At 58.0% G+C, this 19,424-nt stretch overlaps 2 protein-coding genes across 6 annotated transcripts in view; one reads left to right on the top strand and one right to left on the bottom strand.

The window, feature by feature from the left end:
- Positions 1 to 16,433, top strand: part of CLEC16A (C-type lectin domain containing 16A) — a 199,328-nt gene extending 182,895 nt beyond the window's left edge. For 4 of the 5 annotated variants that reach the window (XM_036226100.1, XM_036226098.1, XM_036226099.1 and 1 more), the window contains 2 exons: positions 2,985 to 3,146; positions 13,152 to 16,433. In XM_036226100.1, the coding sequence (XP_036081993.1) occupies positions 2,985 to 3,146; positions 13,152 to 13,504 (515 nt within the window). In that variant the 3' untranslated portion in view covers positions 13,505 to 16,433. Of the gene's footprint in view, positions 1 to 2,984; positions 3,147 to 9,632; positions 9,757 to 13,151 lie in introns of all 5 variants that reach the window. The other variant, XM_036226101.1, reaches the window with a different exon arrangement.
- A 434-nt stretch (positions 16,434 to 16,867) lies between these two features.
- On the bottom strand, positions 16,868 to 18,194 carry LOC107518188. Its single transcript, XM_036226103.1, has 2 exons — positions 17,871 to 18,194; positions 16,868 to 17,572 (listed from the first exon to the last, which is right to left on the bottom strand). Exons 1-2 carry the CDS (start codon positions 18,084 to 18,086, stop codon positions 17,045 to 17,047), a joined length of 744 nt encoding a protein of 247 aa, XP_036081996.1. The 5' UTR covers positions 18,087 to 18,194; the 3' UTR covers positions 16,868 to 17,044.
- Positions 18,195 to 19,424: the final 1,230 nt, after the last annotated feature.

Below are 19,424 nucleotides of genomic sequence, written 5' to 3'. Positions count from 1 at the left end.
TGATAAACACACGACTCGGGAAAAGCTGTCCTGATGTTTTGATTTGTTGAGGGGCGATTCGTTTTCGAGGCAAGTAAACAGCTTGTGAACTCGAGGGTTTACCACTCGGAGTGATTAAGCAGCGAGCAGCTCTGCAGCGGGTTGTGTGGGGCTGTGGCCGGTCGCCCGGGGAGCCTCCTGGCTCTCTGTCACAGTCCATCTGAGGCCCCCACCACGCGCGCAGTGCGCGGCACCACGCCTCTTCCCGAGAACTCCAGCACGCTGAGCCGACGGCGGGGGTGGGGAGTAGCCTCCTCTACAAAAGAGGGGCTGGCGAATTCACCCTTGGTGCTCCCACCAGGCCTCACATCTGCCTGCCATTGCATCCCCCCAAACCAGAAGGGCCTGGCTGGGGTATGAATGGAGACCCGGCTCCCAGGAGCTGATCCATAGACAAAGATAACTTCACGCAAACATTGGTACAAAATAGCCCCTCTGTGGTGGCCAGGTGTGTTCCCACTAAGTCCTAAGAGGGGATAGAGCGGCAGGTCCCCTTGCACACGCACACACACACACACCCTCAGCCAGGCCCTGTGCCCACACACCAGCAGGTGAAGGGAAGAGGCCGAGGGAAGTACAGACTTGCCCAGGGTCCCATGGCCGGTAAGCGAGCAGAGCAGGAATAGAAGCCAGGCTTTCCTGTCCCCAGAGCCCCTGCTTCCAGGCTCAGTTAGGGCCAGAGAGTGAAATACTTCAGACTTTGCAGGCTCTGCAGTTCCTATGGCAAATGCTCAGCGCCGCTGGTAAAGCCGAAAAGCAGCCACGGGTGGTACATAAGCAAAGGACCATGGCTGTGCCAGTAAAACTCTACCTACCAGTCACTGTGCCCCAGTCCGCTGACCCCCTGCTCCACACTCTGCCACCTTCCTGAGTCGAGAAAGGGTGAGGTCAGGTTCTAGGGAACCTTCTGGAAGAAGTGTCAGCGGGAGCTGGACTGTGTGACATTCAAGCAGGTGAAGTGAACGAGGTTTGGAGCTGGCCGGGGTGAGTGCGCTCAGGAAGCAGGGAGGCTTGATGTAACTGGCAAGGAAGGTTGGGGTCCCTCTCTCAGCCAGAAGGAGGACTTGCCCCCCCTCCTGCACCCCAATCTGACTTACAGGGCAGAAGCAGCAGGGCCACAGAGCACCGTTCCCATGGCCCTGCCTGGAGCCGGAACCACCGTGGTCTGCACGGGCTGCTGGGCTTGTCCGCGAGGCATCTGCTTCCGTGTATGTGGTGAATAAAATCAGAAGCCGTGGCCCACGCTTCAGGAAAGCAGGCGTCAAGGATTAATGCCTCTGTTTTTATCAGACCGAACCTTTCAACATGAACTTTAGCTCAGTATATTCAGTATATTTCTTGTTCAGTGGGTACCCAATAAAGATAATCTATTTGGCAAAACAAGAAGAGGAAAGCAGACTGTAAAAAGGACAGATGTCACAGTCTGCAGAAGGCGCACGTCCTGTGGAAAAGGCGCTCCCTCGTGAGCTTGTGTGGAAGGGCCTCGCTTCGTCAAAAAGAGCACACCGCCCGCCACGCCCCGTGTAGGAGTTTGATGGACGCCCTCCCGTCGTCCCCCCTCTACAGCGGGGCGATGAGAAGTGGGCGATGGCTCCCCCAGCGAGCGGTGGGACGGTGGCCTTGGGCACGTGTCCCCGTGCCTCTGCACGGGGAAGTGGGGTTGGCCCACGTCTAAGCGTCGCCAGATCATGGGGCTCGCCCACTCCCCCGTCCCGGGAAGGCCACGGTCCCCAGAAGTGTGTTGTCCCGGCTCCAAGCCCAGAGTGTCTCTGAGGGTTGTGTGGACCGTACTGTGAGTCACGCGCCGCTTAGCGACAGGGGCACGTTCTGAGAGACGCGTCGTGAGGTCGTCATGCGAGCATCATGGACGGCGCTAGCACAAGCCTAGCTGGCGCGGCCGGCCGCACGCCCGGCTGTGCGACGTGGGCCGCCGCTCCGGGGCCGCAGGCCGGAACGACACGGCACGAGGTCAACTCAGGCACAAGAGAAGACGACACAGTCGAGAGGTAAACGCGAGGCGTGCGAGGCTGCTGCCCGCGTAGCACGGCGCCGTTTTACATTTAACTTTGTTTATGTACATAGAAGGAGTACACTCCGAAATACGATAAAAGGAATAAAGTAACAACAAAAAGTACAGTGAGGTAAATGCGTGAACGGTAGCCCCTTGGCCGTGCGCGATCGTCCTCAGGTGGTGCACACTGCGCGTGATTTGTGCAGCCGGCAGCACAGCAGGTTCGTGTGCTCCAGCATCGTCACACACACGTGAGTCACGAACTTGTGGCCGTGACAGCTGTGACCGTGTCGCTCACTAAGCAACAGGAATTTCTCGGCTCCGTGATAATCGCGGGGGACCACCGTCGTCGGCAAAAATGTCGTCCTGTGCTGCGTAACCGTGACGGAGCCTTGGTTTCTCTCGCACCAGACTGGCCAGACCCCGCCGGGGCAGGACGCGTTCTCCGGCGGAGGGGGTCTGGGGGGCTCACCCCTCCTGCTCTGCCTTTGGCAGAGCTCGGTGCATCAGCTGAGGCCCCGTGATTTTCCCACGAGGCTGCTCACGTCTCGGTGGGAACTTCGCCAGGACTTCGCCCCTGAAGCTCCAAGGCTGAGCGTCCCTTTCAAGGGCACGGCAGCACGTTGCTGAGCCAGCATCAGGCACTCAGATTTACAGCTCTGTGGCCGGCTGCCCCCTTTTCCTTGAAACAGCTTTAAAGTGTGTCCAGGTCAGTCTCGTGGCCGGCGAGGTCAGCTCCCTGCAGAGCCGACCCAGACTTTCAGGGATCCGGGTTTAGGTTGGTTAGCGTGGCTTTTACAGGCAGGCCCCAGCCCCACTTTCGAGGCGGGGGTCCGGCCCACAGGGCCCCGCGCACAGTTGGGGCAGATGCACCCGCTCCTGCCAGGCCTGCTTCTTTCCTCCCACTTGGTCACGTCACCACCTTGCCTTGCAGGCTTTGCCGTGGCCCAGTGCATAAACCAGCACAGCTCGCCATCGCTGTCCTCCCCGTCACCTCCGGCCAGCGGGAGCCCCAGCGGCAGCGGCAGCACCAGCCACTGCGACTCAGGAGGTGCCAGCGCATCGTCCACCCCCTCTGTTGCCCAGAGCCCGACAGGTATTGGCCGTGGGACACGACGTGGGGGAACTTCGGGGAACCCTGTAATCTCTTGACGCCGAGACTGCTGACGCCCAGCTCCTCCTCGCCGCTGTGTTTGGGGACCCTGCCCCTCGGGGTTCCGTGCTCACTCTAACACGATGCTGCCCACAGGCCAGCTGGGTTAGCCCCCCGCAGGGTGGGAACCACTCCTTTTGCAGGCTGGCCCGCTGAAGGCCCTCCCTGACCGCACAGCTGGAGGGGACGGACGGCAGGCCCAGCCTGAATCCACCCTCTCATCACCTCCGAAGTCTTATGTGTCACGAGGAAGGTGCTTCCGGATGCCAGTGCTTGAAGCCTGGCCAAAGAACCATGTCCTTGCTAATTTTTTTTCTTCCATAACATACCAGTTTCCTCTTTAAACATTTGGTGCGGTACAGTTGTCTGTGACCACGGTGCACCTTGCTGCCTTCGACAGCCTGGCAGGACATGCGAGGGTCATGTCTTGCCCTCCTGCAATTTATGCAAGTGCCAGCGCAGTGCAGAGAGACCCTGGAATGGGATGTTTGAGTGGGTGTCCCCCCCGACACCCCGTGCTCTCAGCTGCCGGGAGTGCCTCACTGAGCTGCATACGATCCCAGGAGTAAAGACGTCAGGCTACTTCTTGAACAGCATAGCCCCAGAATGCAGTCTGAGCAGCAGGACCCGAGCACGGACGGTGGCGATGGCCTCGAGAGTATGTGAGGCTTCACACCCCAGCTGCAGGACCGCATGGGTGCGCAGGGCCCCAGTTCGCACCCCCATTCGGGGACCCTCTGTGTCCTTTGCTGTTCTTGCAAGGTCCCATCCAGAGTCCTCCCCCATTATATATATCAGAGCGCCTGACCAAACTGTTTTAAGCTGTGGGTTAATGGGTCATAACAAAAGCAGTATGTCAGGGCACGAGCTACCTCAGTGCCAGGGAAATCGAGGGCCCCTGGCTTCTACTGTCCCCTCAGTTCCAGAGGCAGAGATCTCCTTGGTGCCCACGCCACTCCAGAGTTTGCAGAAGCTCAGCAAAGGGTTAAGCTGGTGTGGTCTCCACGCCTCAGCCTGCCTGTACCCCCGCCCCCATCCCAAGCACCCATTACCTCCGTCACCTTTCGACATTCACAAGGTCCAGGCAGCAAGGTCACCCTCGAGCCAGCTCACTCAGACCCTCCTCCAGGCGACACCTACTCTTCTCCGGCTGGGGGGAGCTGACCCCACCCCCACCCCACCCCCGGTTCTGAGCTATTTCTGAGCCCGATTTAAGGATGGCTGCACATCCAGGCAGTTGTCACTGCCGTTCCCAGGCTCGTATCTGGGAAATAATTCAGGCGGAGATTTCTCCAGAAGCCAAGAACAACTCTGAGCCTCCCTCTGAAGCCTGGTCTCATGATGGCTCGTGGGGCCCGAGCGCAGGGTTGTGTGTCTGTGTGCTCGTGTGTGCATACACGTGCCGCCTGCATGTGCACGCTTCTGTGTCTGCGTTGTGTGCACCCCCTTACACGTATACTTACGATTGCATTTTAGTTGAAAAGCCTCTTCCTACCGTAGCTATGTTCACCTTTCTTTCATTTTTAAGACGTCACTGCCAATAACTGAACAAATGAGCCATATACTTCTTTGCATAAAACTGAAACCACCAATGAGCCATATTATCAGAATCGGGCCACATGTGCGGATGTCTCCCTGAGCATGGCGCCTGGGGCTCGGGCTCGCGCCTCCCCCAAGGCTCGGGGTCTACACTGTGCCGGTTTCTTTTATCTTGGCCCCTTTAGCCCCTCTGTCCCTACCCCCACCATCCTCTGCACACGTGCAATTGACATGTCTGTCCTCTTGTATCAGGAACGCAGGGGCTGTTGGCCTGGCTGTCGGGTAGCCAGGCAGTTCCAGGCGATAAGTGATGGTTGGGCCATCCCTGGGGTCTGCTCCTGTTCGGTGCGTCCCCGGGGGGTATATGGAGGCCAACGTGTGAGTCTCCGTTTTTTACGAGGCCCAGCCTGCCTGTTCGAATCTCTGCAGACACTGAAATCACTGACCTCCTGCTGCAGGGCTGGCCCGTCAGGCAGCTTACGCTTCCCTCTTAACCAAGGGCCCAGCTGCTGCTGCCCAGAAGGAGACAGCGGCAGAGCTCATGTGCTCCTCCCCGTCACAGGTGCCCGGCCCCAGGAGCCAGCTCCGCCCCCGGGCCCACGAGCTGGGGCGGCAGGTGGCGAGAGGACCACCGTTCATTCACTTCTCTCTCGATGCCGAACTTCCAGGTCACCCCTCAGCCTCCCGGGGGTCCATCCGGAGGACACGGGGTTTTCATGTGCCCTGTAGGGGCAGGCCTACCCAGATGGTTCCAACATCTGCCTGGCATCTTACCGAGCCGTACCGGATGGGCAGCCAAGGATGGAAGAAGGCAGGCGGGTTTTATTGAGACGGGTGCCCTTCAGCCAGTGTTCAGGGTGACGTCATCCTGGAGTGGTGACCCAGTGCTGCCTGCTCAGCAGACTCTCCACCCACAGGGTCTGGCCACAATCTGCCAGGGGCGGCATCCTTGGAGGGCCAACCAGGCGACAGAGTGGTCCAGGGCCTCTCCCCATAGCCCAGCCAAGAGGCCACTTGTCCTCAGAGTGGTTTTTGAGGACACAGTGCTGAATCAGAAGCATTCCTATCCCTGTTCGCAGAGCGTCCGAGTCCGGGAAGTCCCCAGTGTAGACAGCAGCTGCCAGGCCCTCTGCAGCCGGAATTCGCAAACCCCAGCGGCTTCTTTGCTCTCGAAGCCACAGAGATTGCCAGTCAGGTGTCGGGGCTGGGAAAGCACGTGAGAATTGCCATCCACCAGAGGACAAGACGGGCTCGGTTTCCGTGTCTTCGCTCCATGGTTTTGAAACCTGGAATCGTGCAAGGCAATCCATGAGGCCAGGGCGTCCCTCACGCTCTTCGGACAGCTGCCGTGGCATGGCTCCCACTGCACGGGCTCCTTGGTGGCACCGCTGCCCGGCGTCCCAGGAGACGCTCCTCCCCACCTGAGCCCCGTGTTTGAGACACTGCGCTCGGAAGCGCCTCACAGACACCCCCACATCGAATCTTGCCTCACGTCGTACAACCGAAAACACAGGCTGAGAGACGACGTGCAGCTCGGCCAGGACGCTGCGAGAAAGCAGAGGAGCCCCCCGTGAGCCCCGGCCGTCCAGCTCCAAAGCCTGCGCTCCACCTTCCGAAACAGCCCTGTGGGGTATCGATGGGCTCTCTCAGTCAGTCTCGGGTACCTCCGAGGGGAGACCCAGAGACCTGGCCCCGGGCACAGATCCCGGCTGGGGGGTAGCCTCTGAGATGCGCAATCGCTCTAGAGCCCAAACGAAAGGCCACAGCCCGTCCACTGACGCCCAGGTCACTGTGCAGCGCAGGAAGTGAAGGCTGGGCTCTGCGGCCCCTGTGGGGGGAAGCTTGGTGGCTCCCCAAGTCAGGAGCAAAGTGAACCCCAGATGACCACATCTCCTGTGTCAGCCCAAACGGATTTGTCCCCAAATGATGACGTGAAACCCTTCTGATGCCCAGTTGCGTTTCTCCCTCTACCCTCTGTCCAGCCCAGGGGACCTTAAACTTCCTGCCTGGGTTTGAAAGAGGCGCGTATGTATTCCAAACGCAGATTTTGTTAGCTCCCTGTGGGGCCTTCGGTCTGATCGACTCAGGTTTTGTGGAATCAGACCTGGTCTCAGTAGGGCCCCTCCTCCAGCTCAGCCCCACACCCAGCCCCTCGTCTTCTTAGTGGCTCGTCTCTGCACCTTTTCTGTCTCGACCTTCGTACCCCACCACTGCTGGATCCACTTTTTCTAAACGCACAGGTTTCTTTTGCGCCCCTGCTATGTGCAGGATAGCAAAGAACGGAACACAAAGGCCGGCTGGGGAGGCCAGGATCCGTCAGACACCCACACAGATAAGCATCGCACGTGCGACAGCAAATCGGGAGAAGCCGGGAGGCTCCAAAGGTGGCCTCCCTGGAGACCGAAGCCAAAGGATGAGGCGTTGACTAGGCCAGGGCTCCGTGAGGAAGGCAGCCTTCGGGTCTCCCACAGAAACAACCTGGAATCTGGTAGGAGACAAGCCGATTCCTTTTTACCCATCTCTCTGGGGTCTGCCTGTAAAGTCTGCCCTTCCGAAGACAGACCAGAGGCGGTCTGTTTCTGAGAAGTAGTCCCCACGCCCATCAGGGCCAAAGCCTTTGGCCAAGTGGTGGCTGCAGGCCCCTTGTGGCAGGGGCAAGAGTCACCAGTTTGCCAGTTGCCCTCTGTGCTGGGAGCACCTGCTTTTGAGTCTCCAGCATGTTCCAGAGACAGACAGTAGACCCTTGTGAGTGGCTTTTTAGCAAGTACCAACCCTCCAATCAGGGCCAGGAGATGCCTCAGATGGAAGGAAAGGTCCAAACCAGACTCCCTGGTAACCGAAGGGATCAACTTGAACGAGTTGGGAGCAAGGGCTTTTATTTTCATCATCAACAATTTACCCGTTAAAGGTATGCTGTTTTAACACCCGATGCATGAATCGATCTATCCCCACTGCCCTTTGAAGAAAGTGCTTTGAGGTCGTCGGGCCCTCCAGGGGAGACCATGGCGACCTGCACTGGGGGCCTCCAGGAGCCGGCGACTTGTCGCCCACTCGTCCGGCAGGGCTGGCCCGATAGGCCTCAGCTCGTCCCCCACAGAGAAAATTACAGGGTTGGCATCAGCGCTTTTTTTTCCTTAAACATTTTATGGTTTTGAGAAACTGAAATTGCAGAGAACTTATGGCAGGAAAGAGAAAATAGGCCCACTTGTGGAATCAAATGTAAGACCAGCAGGAATACTTTAAAAATGTTTTCTGAGTCATGCCTGTGCACACACATGATGATGGATACACACACGCCCTCACACACACAAATGCACGCCCGCATGCTCCCACATGCAGTCACTAACACATGCACACTCACACAAACACACTCACACATTCCCACACGCAAAAATGCACGCACACTCACAGGCACACTCAGAACAGGGATCCTGATAAGAAAATCGCCCCCTCAGTCAAGAGCTCTGTGACCCACACCAAGTTCCTTAACTAGCCACGCGTGCCTCCCAGCCCATACCTGTTGCATTTCACACGTGTCCTGGGTAAAAAGGAAGGAAAATTGTTAAAAAGGAAGCGAGAATGAAAGCCAGCTGCTCTTCCAATGGCCCTTCTTAATTAAGACACATGGGATTATGAGCTGTGGCCACTGTGACTCTTCTCCAGGGTTTGCAGAAAGAAGGAGGAATTCGGTTCCTGGTGGCCCAGTGTCGGGAGCCTGAGAGGGGCAGGGCTGTGCTCTGCCGGCCCTCCCGCCTCGTCCTCCCCTGCTCTCGGAGCCAGTCATCGGAACACATGACCTTCGCCCCAGGACGCGGTTCTGTTTGAGCCAACTGAGAGCCACAGAGCCCGAGATTGCTGTGTGTGTCACTGAACCCAGTTCCCAGCCAGGCAGGACTTTTAAGGACAGAAGCCCGAGAAAGATGTGCTATCTTTTCTCTGCAGTTTTCTCCGTGACATTAATTTTTTTTTTAATTGGGGTAAAATATACATAACAGAAGATGTGCCATTTTAACCATTTTTAAGCTTATTAGGTACAGTGATTAGATACTTTCACCTTGCGGTGTTCTGTGGCCTTGATTTTAAGCTTTGCTGTGATCCCGTTGGTCTCAGAGATGACGGTTCCTCTCTTCCCAATGAGATGCTCCTAACGGTTTTGTTTCAGCTCATGAGAACCCACTCTCTGGCTCCTTGGCTCCTGGTGGCAGATCTTCCTGCCACAGTTCAGTCTTGGTTTTCAGAGGCTCAGATCACCAGAGCGTCACCCGAAGGGTGTCACCTCGTGGTTGGGGAGGGGGTCTTGGAGCGCTTCGCCCATCCGAGGCTTTCCCAGAAATCACAGAGCTGCGTGCTGTTGGCTTTAGCGCGGCGACACCGAGAACCGTCAGCCTCATCAGTTGGATCAGGAACCTGCTTGTTTCACTAGCTGGCTTGGCTTCGATCCCCCAGCCACACCGCCTGCCCTCCTTAGACTGTCCCAGGACGCACGGTTTGCATCGAAAACTGATGAGCGCTTTTGTTCTTCTGTCCCCTTGAGGTTTCTCAGCAAGACCGGATGTTGCTGATGACCCCAACTCTCTCCTCTCCGACAGGACAGAACCTTCGCTGTCTTGGCCCCGACCGAGTCCCACGAGCAAACGATTTGTTTCTTAGCTGCCCTGACATCGCCTCGTCCAGGGGCGGGGGGCACAGTGGGGGAGTGTCCTACCTGCGCGGCGGGCTGCGCCCCGCGCCCCAGCTGCCACGGCACCCGCTGGGACGCTGCCCCCTCGCCCCTCTCATACTCTCGTCGTCGCTTAGTGTCCGTCTCTGCGCTGTGCCCTCTCTCCATGTCACCTCTCTCCGTCCCGTTGTTAAAGGCTTTCTATGATCTGTCGCTGTGTTTCCCTCTAGTCAGGAGTGGCAGGAAAGGACGCCGGCGAGTGTTCAGCCTGTCGGAGGCCGACAGTCACGGCGGCCACTGGGTTTAGTGCTTCGAACGGCAGCTGTCACGGCAACTCTGGCACAGTCGATTCAGGCAGGTCTCCTCCGCCAGCCTCCACGGGCCCACGGCGTCTCCACCACGCTGCCCTCCCACGGTCCGCAGGCTCCGCATGGCAGGCTGGGCCGGGCTGGGACCCGAGGGCCGTGCCCCCGAGTGGGCACTTCCTCAGCTCCCCCGGGCTGGCTGTCCCGTTCCCTTCGTGACCTCGTCTCGTCTGAGGACAGAATCCCCTGGCCCTCGACCCTCATGGCAGTTCTTCTGAGCCAGACCTGGGCAGCCTGGAAACGCTGCCGTTCTCCCTGACCCACCGGGCAGGCCAGCCTCAGGCTCAGCCCAGGCCCTGAGCTGGAGGCGGGTGTCCCAGCCAGGCCCCTCCCCTCTCCCCACCCAGTTCAGGACACAAGGATTCGGGTGGTAGAATTTGCAAACAGCATCCAAAAATTCAGCTCTTTTTTTTTTTTTTCTCTTCTGGTTTTTTTTTCCCCCCTGGGCTTGTTCAGTGATAAGTGGTAGATTAATTCTCGTTCCAGCCAGAGGCCTAAAGTAACTTCACTTATAAACACACCAGTAGATGTGACTCCATCATCCTGCTTCTTACGTTTAGTGCTCCAAACTGTAGCAGGGGTGGTCTGGGGGCCGCTGACTCACAGCGGTGTGCTTCACGGGGCCCCTTGCTACTGCCTTCTCCCTCCATGCTTCTTTTAGGGTTCCCACACATGCCCCCCACTTGGCAGCTGCACTAACCAGGCAGGAGCCTTCTGCGTTCTTTTGCGTTCAAAAGCTGTTTCCCCTGAGCTTCGCCCTCCTGACTTGCCATGCTGTTCTCTTCCCCACGTCACTCAGGCCCACCTTTTCCAGACTGAGCACATCAAACCCAAATTTTTATTGGAAACTGTCACTCACTCGACAAGGGTCAGCCGAGCGCCTGCCCCAAAGCGGAATATCAGCTCCTGAGGGTGCCGGCCAGGGACGCGACGGTCAGCTTGGGACAGAGCCGTGGGGAGGCCAAGCTTCACTTGTGGAAACCTGGACGTCCAGGGTTTCCGTCTCCCTGGCCCCTAGTCAGGAAGCCAGAATGTTCTCTGCATCCCTCCTTCCCTGGGCCAACCCCCAGCTCGTGGCCTTGGACCACAGAAACGCCAGCCGCAGTAACCTTTGCAGCTCAGCACTTGACCAGAAAACGTGTCCTCGCTGCGTAATTCTCCCCCTGGCCAGGTTCTCCCTCCACCACCTCCCCTCGAAGGAGTAAATGTGAAGATCACATTCAGGGAGCCGTTCTTAGTTTCAAAAATATTAATGAAGTCCAAGAAGTAAGTAAAAGTAAGGCAGCGTTGTGAGTGATGGGTAAGAGGTTATTTTTTCTTATTAAAAAAAAATAGAGGCTATTTTTACGAGGAAAAAACCAACCTCTTTAATAAAATTGTTGGTTCTTTTCCCAGCCTCGTGTGTATGGTAGTGTTCATTGGTTTGTTTTTTAATACATTCAATGGCAACTTTCCCACCTCCTTGGTTATTCTTATTACCAAAACCCCCGTTCGGGGTCAGGGAAAGCATCTGCCCGCTTTTTTTGAAAATCTGCATGCAAATGCAGACTCGAGCAAAGGGGGAACTCTTACATAGAAGTTTTGAGAAAAACATGAAGGAAATGCTTTGCAGCTCTGTCTCCAGATGGCACAAAAGTGCCATTTGGAGAATTACTCATTTCTAAACTGCCCCATCAGCAGTCAGCTTACGTGTGGATTCGTATGCACAGGAATTCACAGACACGCTCCCGCCCCTGTGGAGGGAGGCAGAGGCTGCCTCCCCCACCCCCCGCCCCTGAGAGCCGCAGGTTCTGATGAATGACAAGCAGGTTCTGCTGGGTTGGAACCAGCACAGCACCATGGGTGTCCTTGCCGAATGCAGCAAAGCTGTGGAAATTCAGAGAAACCAGAGTGCGTGTGGAGTGTTTACTCAGCGCTCTGGACTCCAATCACACCCCGGCTCGCATCATTTTTTCCACGAGTTCTCACTGGCGCCCCACTGCCACCCTCCCAGAGCGAGGACACAGTACCTAACGTCCCACGCAGTGGGTGCCTCTGGCCCTATTTCGCTTTTTAAAAACAAATAAATAAATAAAAGGCCTTACGAAGAAATTAACCGGGACCTGGTGGAGCTCGGCTCGCCTGAGAGCCTTGTGGGAAGAGGCGCCGTGTGCTTTGGGACACGCGACCTGTTGCTCATGCTTCCTCTCCCTGACGGGGACCCCCACCCCCCCGCCCTCTCCTTCATCCCATTCTGCGTGCCCTTTGGTTTCATTTCGCTCCTGGTTTTCCCGTTCTCTCACCCTGTGTTCAGTTCGCACTTCTGTTTTGTTTTGGCTTTCACGTAGAGGAAAACACCGGCTAAACTGGGATCACGTTGAAGGACAGAAAGCCTGCGGCCATCGCCAGGTCCCAGGGGGCCTTTCAGACTCGTAGCTGCACACGGTGCCGTCGGCACCTGCTGCCGATGGCCCGTCGACCCCAACGTCTGTACAAATAAGAATTCGCTTTCCAAGCAGGATGCCCGCAGCCTTCTTATCAGTGTTTTCAAATGGCCGTCATGTGACATCCTAGAAGACGTTTCCCGCAATGCCTTCTAGTCACAGCTGGCGTTTCTGTCCAGACAAGCCCGTCATTGGAAAGCGAATCAGGCCATCTGTCTGTAACCCCATTAAGGATTTTGGAAATCACCAAAAAAGAAATTGCCACTCTGAGAGTAACTGTCTCAGGCAGAGCCTCCCGGCCTTCCTCCCGCTTTCTCTCCGTGGGAGACAGGAAGGGCCGTGGGCCATCACGGTCCCTTTCTGAGGGCTAGCTCAGCACAGCACTGAGACAAGGACCAGGAGACAAGCCCCAGTTCACAGTTTGGGTTTGGTTTTGCAAGTGGAAGAGTTCTGTAGAATTTCTTTCTTTTCTTTTTTTCTTTTTTCTTCTTTTTTTTTTTTTTAATATTGCAGTGTGTTCCCTTCTGGGTAAGTGTCACCAAATCTGACTCTGGAAATGGCGTGAAATGATAAGCACACCCAGGCCCATTTCCTCCCTTACGGTGCGTTGTCATCAGGTGGGTGGCCCGGGACTTGTTCACACGTGCGGCCCGCCTGGGCCGTTTCTCAGCATCCCTGGGCTTCCCTAATCCACGCGTTGATTTTGCACAAGCCCCTCATTTTTCTCTTGTGTCGCAAGTGAGGGTGACCCTGGGCGCTGACAGGGTTTCTCCCAAGCCTAGGTCAGACTGGATTTATCAGCCTCTGTGTCCCCAGCAGGAGGAAGTGGAACGAGCCGTTCCCTCAAAACTTCCGTCTCCCACCCAGACCTCCCTGGGCCTTTGTTCGGGATGGAGCAGAGGGTTCATGCGAGAGCCGTGTCTCGGAGCTAAGGGTCCCTCTGTTTTTCCCCTCCTCCCAGATGACCCCACGACTATGGAACAGCCTCAGCCTAACCTCCTCGACCAGTTGGTGATCGTCAGTGAAACGGAAGCAGGTGCCAGGCCCGGCAAGAGCCTGGCAAAGAGCGCGGATGAGCCAGTCAGCCTGTCCCCCAGCCTCATCCCCGCGCAGCAGCCCACCATCTCCCTGCTCTGCGAGGACACCGCCGACACGCTGAGCGTGGAGTCCCTGACCCTCGTCCCGCCCGTTGACCCCCACAGCCTCCACACCCTCGCCGGCATCCTGCCACCCCCCATGCCAGCCACAGAGGGCACGGGAACCCCGGGCGAGGAGGCCGGCCCCTCGGAGCCAGCGGGCCCCGCCCAGCACTGAGTCGGCGCCGGGCGGCAGGGACCCAGTGCCTCTCAAAAGACACGTCGAGAGCATCGCGGTTCTCCACGGCGCCCAGTGACCACCTCCACCACCCACCCTTGTGCTCCCCGGCTCCGCCGAATTCCTCTTCCGCTTCGTACCTGGCGCAGACGCCCCGGCGAACCCGGATAACCGAGACGGCCACCTCGCGGTGGGGGAGCTCGGGCTTCTGGTCTCTGAGCCCAGCAGCCCCAGGGGTCAGGGCGCCTCTGCTTTCTTCAGCCAGCCCCCCCCACCCCAGGCCCCGCGTCCCCAGCGTGCCCGGAAGGAGAGACAGGGTCACTTTAGGTAGAAACTTGTAGAAAAGCAAACTTCGATAAACATCTCCTTTGGGTATTTATTTCCACTTTTGGCAGCAGCTGAAAAGCATTTATTTTAAAAGCATCTATTTAAAAAGAAAAAAAAAAAGGAAAGGAAGCAATCCAAAAAAAAAAAAATCCTCAACACTGATGTTTGATGTCATGTAAAAACTGTAATATTACTGTTAAGATTTCATTTTCGTTTTCCCTTGAACTTCCCATGTTTTGATTTCAAGTTCTCAGTCTGGCTTTCTCCGTTTTCTCAAGTGATTCTTATTTCTGTATTACTCATTAACTCTGCAAGCCTGTGGAATGATAAAGCACCTCCCAGGAAAGAATAGAGTATTTTTTAAACAAAGTGAGGGAGATGCATGTATTCTCAGGTACGCACAGAGTGGGGAGGGCCAAGAGTTTCTCTGTGAGGCAGCCAGGGGGGGACCTGGCATTACCTGGTAGATCTTTCCAGAAAGGGGACCATGTGGTCAGCTCCTGGCTTAGGACCCAATTCCTCATCTCTCTGGACCGAAACCAAACAGGACAGCTGCCCAGCATCGCCAGACTTGTTGCCATCTCCGCCTGGGGCCGTGGTGGGAGGAAGACGGCACGGAAGGGCCCCTCGCAGCGCCGGCCGCGGCGGCCCCTGACCAGCCACGAGGGTGTAACCTCGGAGCGCGCAGAGTCATCGCGGGAGCTCAGAGTTTGTCACTCTTCCTCTTGGATGCTGCCGCAAAGACACAAGCTTGCTTTTAAAACGAGTCCCCCCACCCCCATCACCACCACCAAGTTCCTACTCCCTCTGGGCTGGCTGTGTGGGGCCAGTTTGTCACCACATCCAGTAAAGCAGCCTAGCGCCCCTCCCTTCCCCTCTACTCAGTGCTGAGACCGCCCACAACTTCCCCGCTGGCGTCCACCAGGGGCCTAGCACACACCATGTCGGCGGTGGCCCGAGGAGATGCCCTGAGTGCCCACCATCCACCTGTTAGAGGACACGGTCCTCACCGCCTCCTTCAACCAATCTGCTGAGAGTTCAACCTCTTGAAGGAAACAGTGATCCTGAGGAGGAGGAAGAGGAGGAGTAATACCCATTGGGACAGGTGCCTGTCTATTCATCAGGAGCCTCCCAGGTAGCTGTGCCCACCCAGCTTCAACAAAGAGAAGACCCAGTTCAGAAAGGAGGCCGTTTAGGCCGAAGTTCAGGGGCCCCAGCAAGAGGGACAAACTATGACCATCAGCAGAGTCAGGCAGGACGGAAGAAGGGGAGGACAGTCCATGCGAGAAAGAGGGGGCCACCAGGGAAGATGGCACCTCGATCCTCCAGCGGCCATCCACATGTCCTGCTAGGACAGAAGAGCAGGCTAACCCTGGGGCCAGGCACTTCTGGTTTTCAGATGACTCTGGGGCAGCAGAAATGAGAAGGCAAGTGACTTCCCGGGCCAGTGGCATTATTGGGAGGAACGAACCCGTGCAGGTAGACCCAGGTCCTTCCTCAGGACCTCCAGCCTGCCTTCCGAAGTCCAGCAGTTCCAGGTGGCTTTGTGGCTGCCCAGTACCGAAGGAGAAAGGTCGAGGCATGGGAGACAGCGTGCTGAGGGGACCTGCAGCAGCATCGCCCAGGCCCGGGGAGCTGAACACAGCCCAGCTTGTCAAACCAAAGGTGCAGATCGGGACAGGCTTCTGCCCCACGCCCCTGGCCAAGGGCAGGCCTCTCCCAGGGCCTTGCAGGCTTGGTCTCACTGCAGCCCACAGCCAACCGGCAGGTCGCCTGAGCAGGGTGCCTGTAGGTGCATAGGTGGGGACTGCTTTAACCAGGGTCCCAGGACGCCCTGCTGCTGAGGAGGGAGTGCGTCCTTGTGCTGGGAGTCCTGGGGTCCAGAGGAGGCAGGCAGGGCCTTGGCTCCGATGAAGGTCCCGCCTCACCAGGGCTTGGCCATCTCGGCAACAGTGGGCACGGCTGTGTTTTCAAGAGCGGCAGCAAAACTAACAGCGGACACACGCCCAGGCTGGCCAGTCCGTACAGGGCACTGGGTCTCTGGGGCCGGGCAGAGAGGTGGAGCCAGGAATTCTTGGAGAATATGGAGAAGGAAGCCATAGTCTCTGACCCGCAGGTCCGAGGCTCAGATCCCTGGGGTCAGTCTCAGCCAGCATGTCCAGTCCCCTAGCTCTGCATCCCTACAGGGGCTGGGGCCGGTCCCACCCTCCCGAAGTCCACATTGGGCCCCATGGGTTTGCCAGGTCAGGGGCAGGGTTGGTTACATGAACCCCCAAACCACAGCTTTGAAAGTTGCCATGGAAAAGTGCGTGTCCTTTCCGGTTTGAGGGCTCGAGCAAGTGAGGGCACCTCTCCCCACAGATCAGACGGGGGGAGCTGAGGAGCTCCCCTGGGAAGAGCGGGGGGCCCACCCCAAAGCCACAGCAGAGGCCACCATCCCAAGAAAGCGTGGGCAGGAGGGCCCTCCCTCCTCCACTTCCCCTCCATCAAGCCTAGCCTGCCCACCGCTCTCCTACACACCGGGGTGAGTGAAGGAACACACCCCCTTACAGACATCGCGAGATGTCTCTAAGGTCTCAAGATGTACTGTAAAAAAAAAAAAGCATGGGTGACCTGGTCCTCATCTTTTCTAGACGCAATAAATAAGAAATATTTCATATAGTCATGTGGACGCTGCGTAAACTGTAAGTGTTTCTTATGTTCCTCTGAGCTGAAACTGTGTAAATAATTCTTGTCCCAGAGAAGAGCAGGGCTGGAACACCTCCTGCTTCGGGGACTTGGGACTGTTCCAGGGAAGTACCTGCTCTCGCCAGTGTAACTCAGGCTTCACGAGTACTGCATAGCGGGGCGCAGTGAACACTGGAACTTCCTTGTAATTTTGAACTTGGCAATAAAATCGAGTTACCAGAATGTGGCTGCTGCTTCGTGGCGCTGAGGCCTTGGCCACCAAAGGGTGAGGTTCCCGGCCTGTCTGAGCCCTCGGCCCCGTGGCAGCTGCCCAGTAGGTGGGCAGCCCCTTCCTGCCCTCCTCCTGGCCAGGAATTCCCCAGTCCCTAACCCAGGGCGGAGAAGACTCAGCGGATGCCACGGGTCCCACCCGGCGCCTGCCCCGCCCCCTCCCACCCCACCAGGTGCAGCAAGTTCGGCCTGCGCTCTGCCGTCCAGGAGGCGTCAATGTCCGGGCCTCGGACGCCGGACCTGTGAACGGTGCCGTCAGCAGCCCTTCCCCGCCGGGCCGGCACAGGGACTCTGCGTCATGGCTGCGACGGGGGAGGCAGGAGGGCCCCCAGCCAGGACGGCGGTGGGGGACGCACTGGAACCCCCCGGAACTGGGTTCTCGCAGAAGCGCCTGACGCTGCAGCTTAAACGCAGCCCAGACACGGCCTGAGGTAAAGCCTGAACTGAGTGCAGCGTGAACGGGCACCCCCACTCCCGTCCTGCGCCGAGGGCTGGGGGGGTGCTGCTGGCAGGGAGAAGCCGGCGCGGGGTGGGGGCCGCCCTCCGCGTCGTCTCGCACTGGCCACCAGCACACTTCCCTCCCCTTCCGGCCTGGGTCCGTCCCAAGTCAGGTCCTCCACAGTCACCCACGAGGCCGAAGGCCGCAAAGGTGCGGGGTCCCTGGGTTGAAGCTGGATCCGCGCCGCACGGTGGCCGGCTGGCTGCGGCCTCTCCTGTCCCCAGAGCCGCGGGCATGTGGGCACTCCTGTGTTGTGACGACTTCAGTCTAGAAAAAGGAGTTTGCTGGAAGGATACCAGAGAGAAGGTGGGAGACGGGCCTCAGGGTGGCGGAACCAGGGACAGCAGCTGTGGGGAGACGGGTGCCAGGGGTGAGGGTGGGTGCCTGCGAGGGCACAGCATCGCCTTTGCACAGATGAGGAGACTGAGGCCGGGGGGTGCTCAGCCCTGCTCCCCAGGTGCCTGGACTGCAGCCCAGGCCTCGCGTTCTCTGCACGGCCCCTGCCCGGGCTGCCGGGCAAAGCGTCCTGGGCTCAGGAGGCGAAGCAGCAGTTCTCTGGTGCAAACGGGGGGGCAGACTCACTCGGAACTCCTGTCCACAGTCCAGACGTGGTCCGTGGCCCCCGAGGCGGTGCCTGGCTGAAGGCCCTTTGCACGGTGCGAGCGCAGAGGGGTGCTCAGTGGGCGCCGGCTTTTCCTGTCCGACCTCCCGGCTCTTAGGGAGATGTCGGCTTCCGTTCAGGAGATGGGGGCTCTGCGGCTGTAGCCAGGTCTCTACTCTGTGCTTGGGTTTCCTCATCTGCAAAATAAGGACAAGAACAGGCCTTCCTCGGCGGTGGTCGGGACAGAGGGAGTCACGAGGCCAAAGCACCCAGGGCGGGTGTTCTGAGGCCCTGGGGCTCTGGGCCCGAGACCCTCAGTGGCAGCCTCCTCACCCCTCGCCCCAACCCAGGCTCAGACCCAGTAATGGCCTATGGCCTGATGGTGGCCATGGGCCAGTGACTCTGCCTCTCCGAGTCCCCAGTTCTTCCTCTGGATTTACGTCAGAGGCCTCGCCCCGAGCATGTGTCCCTTCCCTCTAGCTGGAAGTGGCCAGCATTCCCCGGAGGCCCATCTCCTGGTCAGTGAGAGAGTTTAGGGGCTCTTCCTCGGTGGAGGTACCGGCAGGCCTGTCCACGCATCTTCTGAAGGTGCCTGGAGGGTGGACGGGCAGGTGGGGATAGGCCGTGTCCTGCACCCCGGGAAGGCCACTTCCCATCCCCTCCCCTTCCCGCCTCCTGCAGGGCGGTGGGGAAAACCCTCCCTCTCTGCAGGGCTTTTCTCCAAAGGAGAGCACGTCTGAGGCACCGAACTGGGGACACGTGGGGCCCCCTGGGAATTTACTCTAGTGTGCAGCGAGCAGTGTGAGGCCACAGGGCTCCCCTGCCTGAGCCACCATGGCATCCGCACCCCAGAACCTCCACTCCAGCCCCTGCCCACCTTCCCCGCCGGGCCACACGCCACCCAGCTCGCCCTACTTCCCCTCCAGACGTCACATGTGCCCACCCGAACCCACTTGCGCCCGACACCTGGACTTGAGTCACTTCCTTGACTCTTGACTCGCCTTATAAATTCAATGTACAATTGACCCTTGAATAATGCAGGGACGAGGGGGGCCAAACCCCGCCCCCCACCCTCCGCGCAGCTGAAAATTCGAGTATAACTTCTGATTCCTCAAAGACGTTACTAAGAGCCTGCTGTGCCTGGAAGCCTTACCGATGACACAAAGAGTCGGTTAACACATGTTTTGTGTGATATGTGTATTACATTCCATGTTCTTTCAATTAGGTAAGCTAGAGAAGAGATAATGTTATTAAGAGAATCGCAAGGAAGAGAAAATACATTCATAGTATTTGTTGGGGGAAAAAAACCCACATATAAGTGGACCCGCAGAGTTCAAACCCAGGCTCTTCAAGGGTCAGCTGCATTTAGGAGGGGGTCTCCAATGCCGGAAGAGGAAACCCAGTACAGTACCTACCGCCGGCTGTGTTCATTTCCTAGGGCTGCAAAGTGCGTGGCCTAAAACAACAGAAACTTATTCCCTCAGAGTCCTGGAGGTCAGAGGTCCGAAATCAAGGGGTCGGATGGGTGGGCTGGT

This window comes from Rousettus aegyptiacus, unplaced genomic scaffold (genome assembly GCF_014176215.1).
Source record: "Rousettus aegyptiacus isolate mRouAeg1 unplaced genomic scaffold, mRouAeg1.p scaffold_m13_p_8, whole genome shotgun sequence".
Classification (NCBI taxonomy): Eukaryota; Metazoa; Chordata; class Mammalia; order Chiroptera; family Pteropodidae; genus Rousettus; species Rousettus aegyptiacus.
Note: the sequence above shows the minus strand (reverse complement) of the source record. Positions and strands in the feature narration are given on the sequence as shown.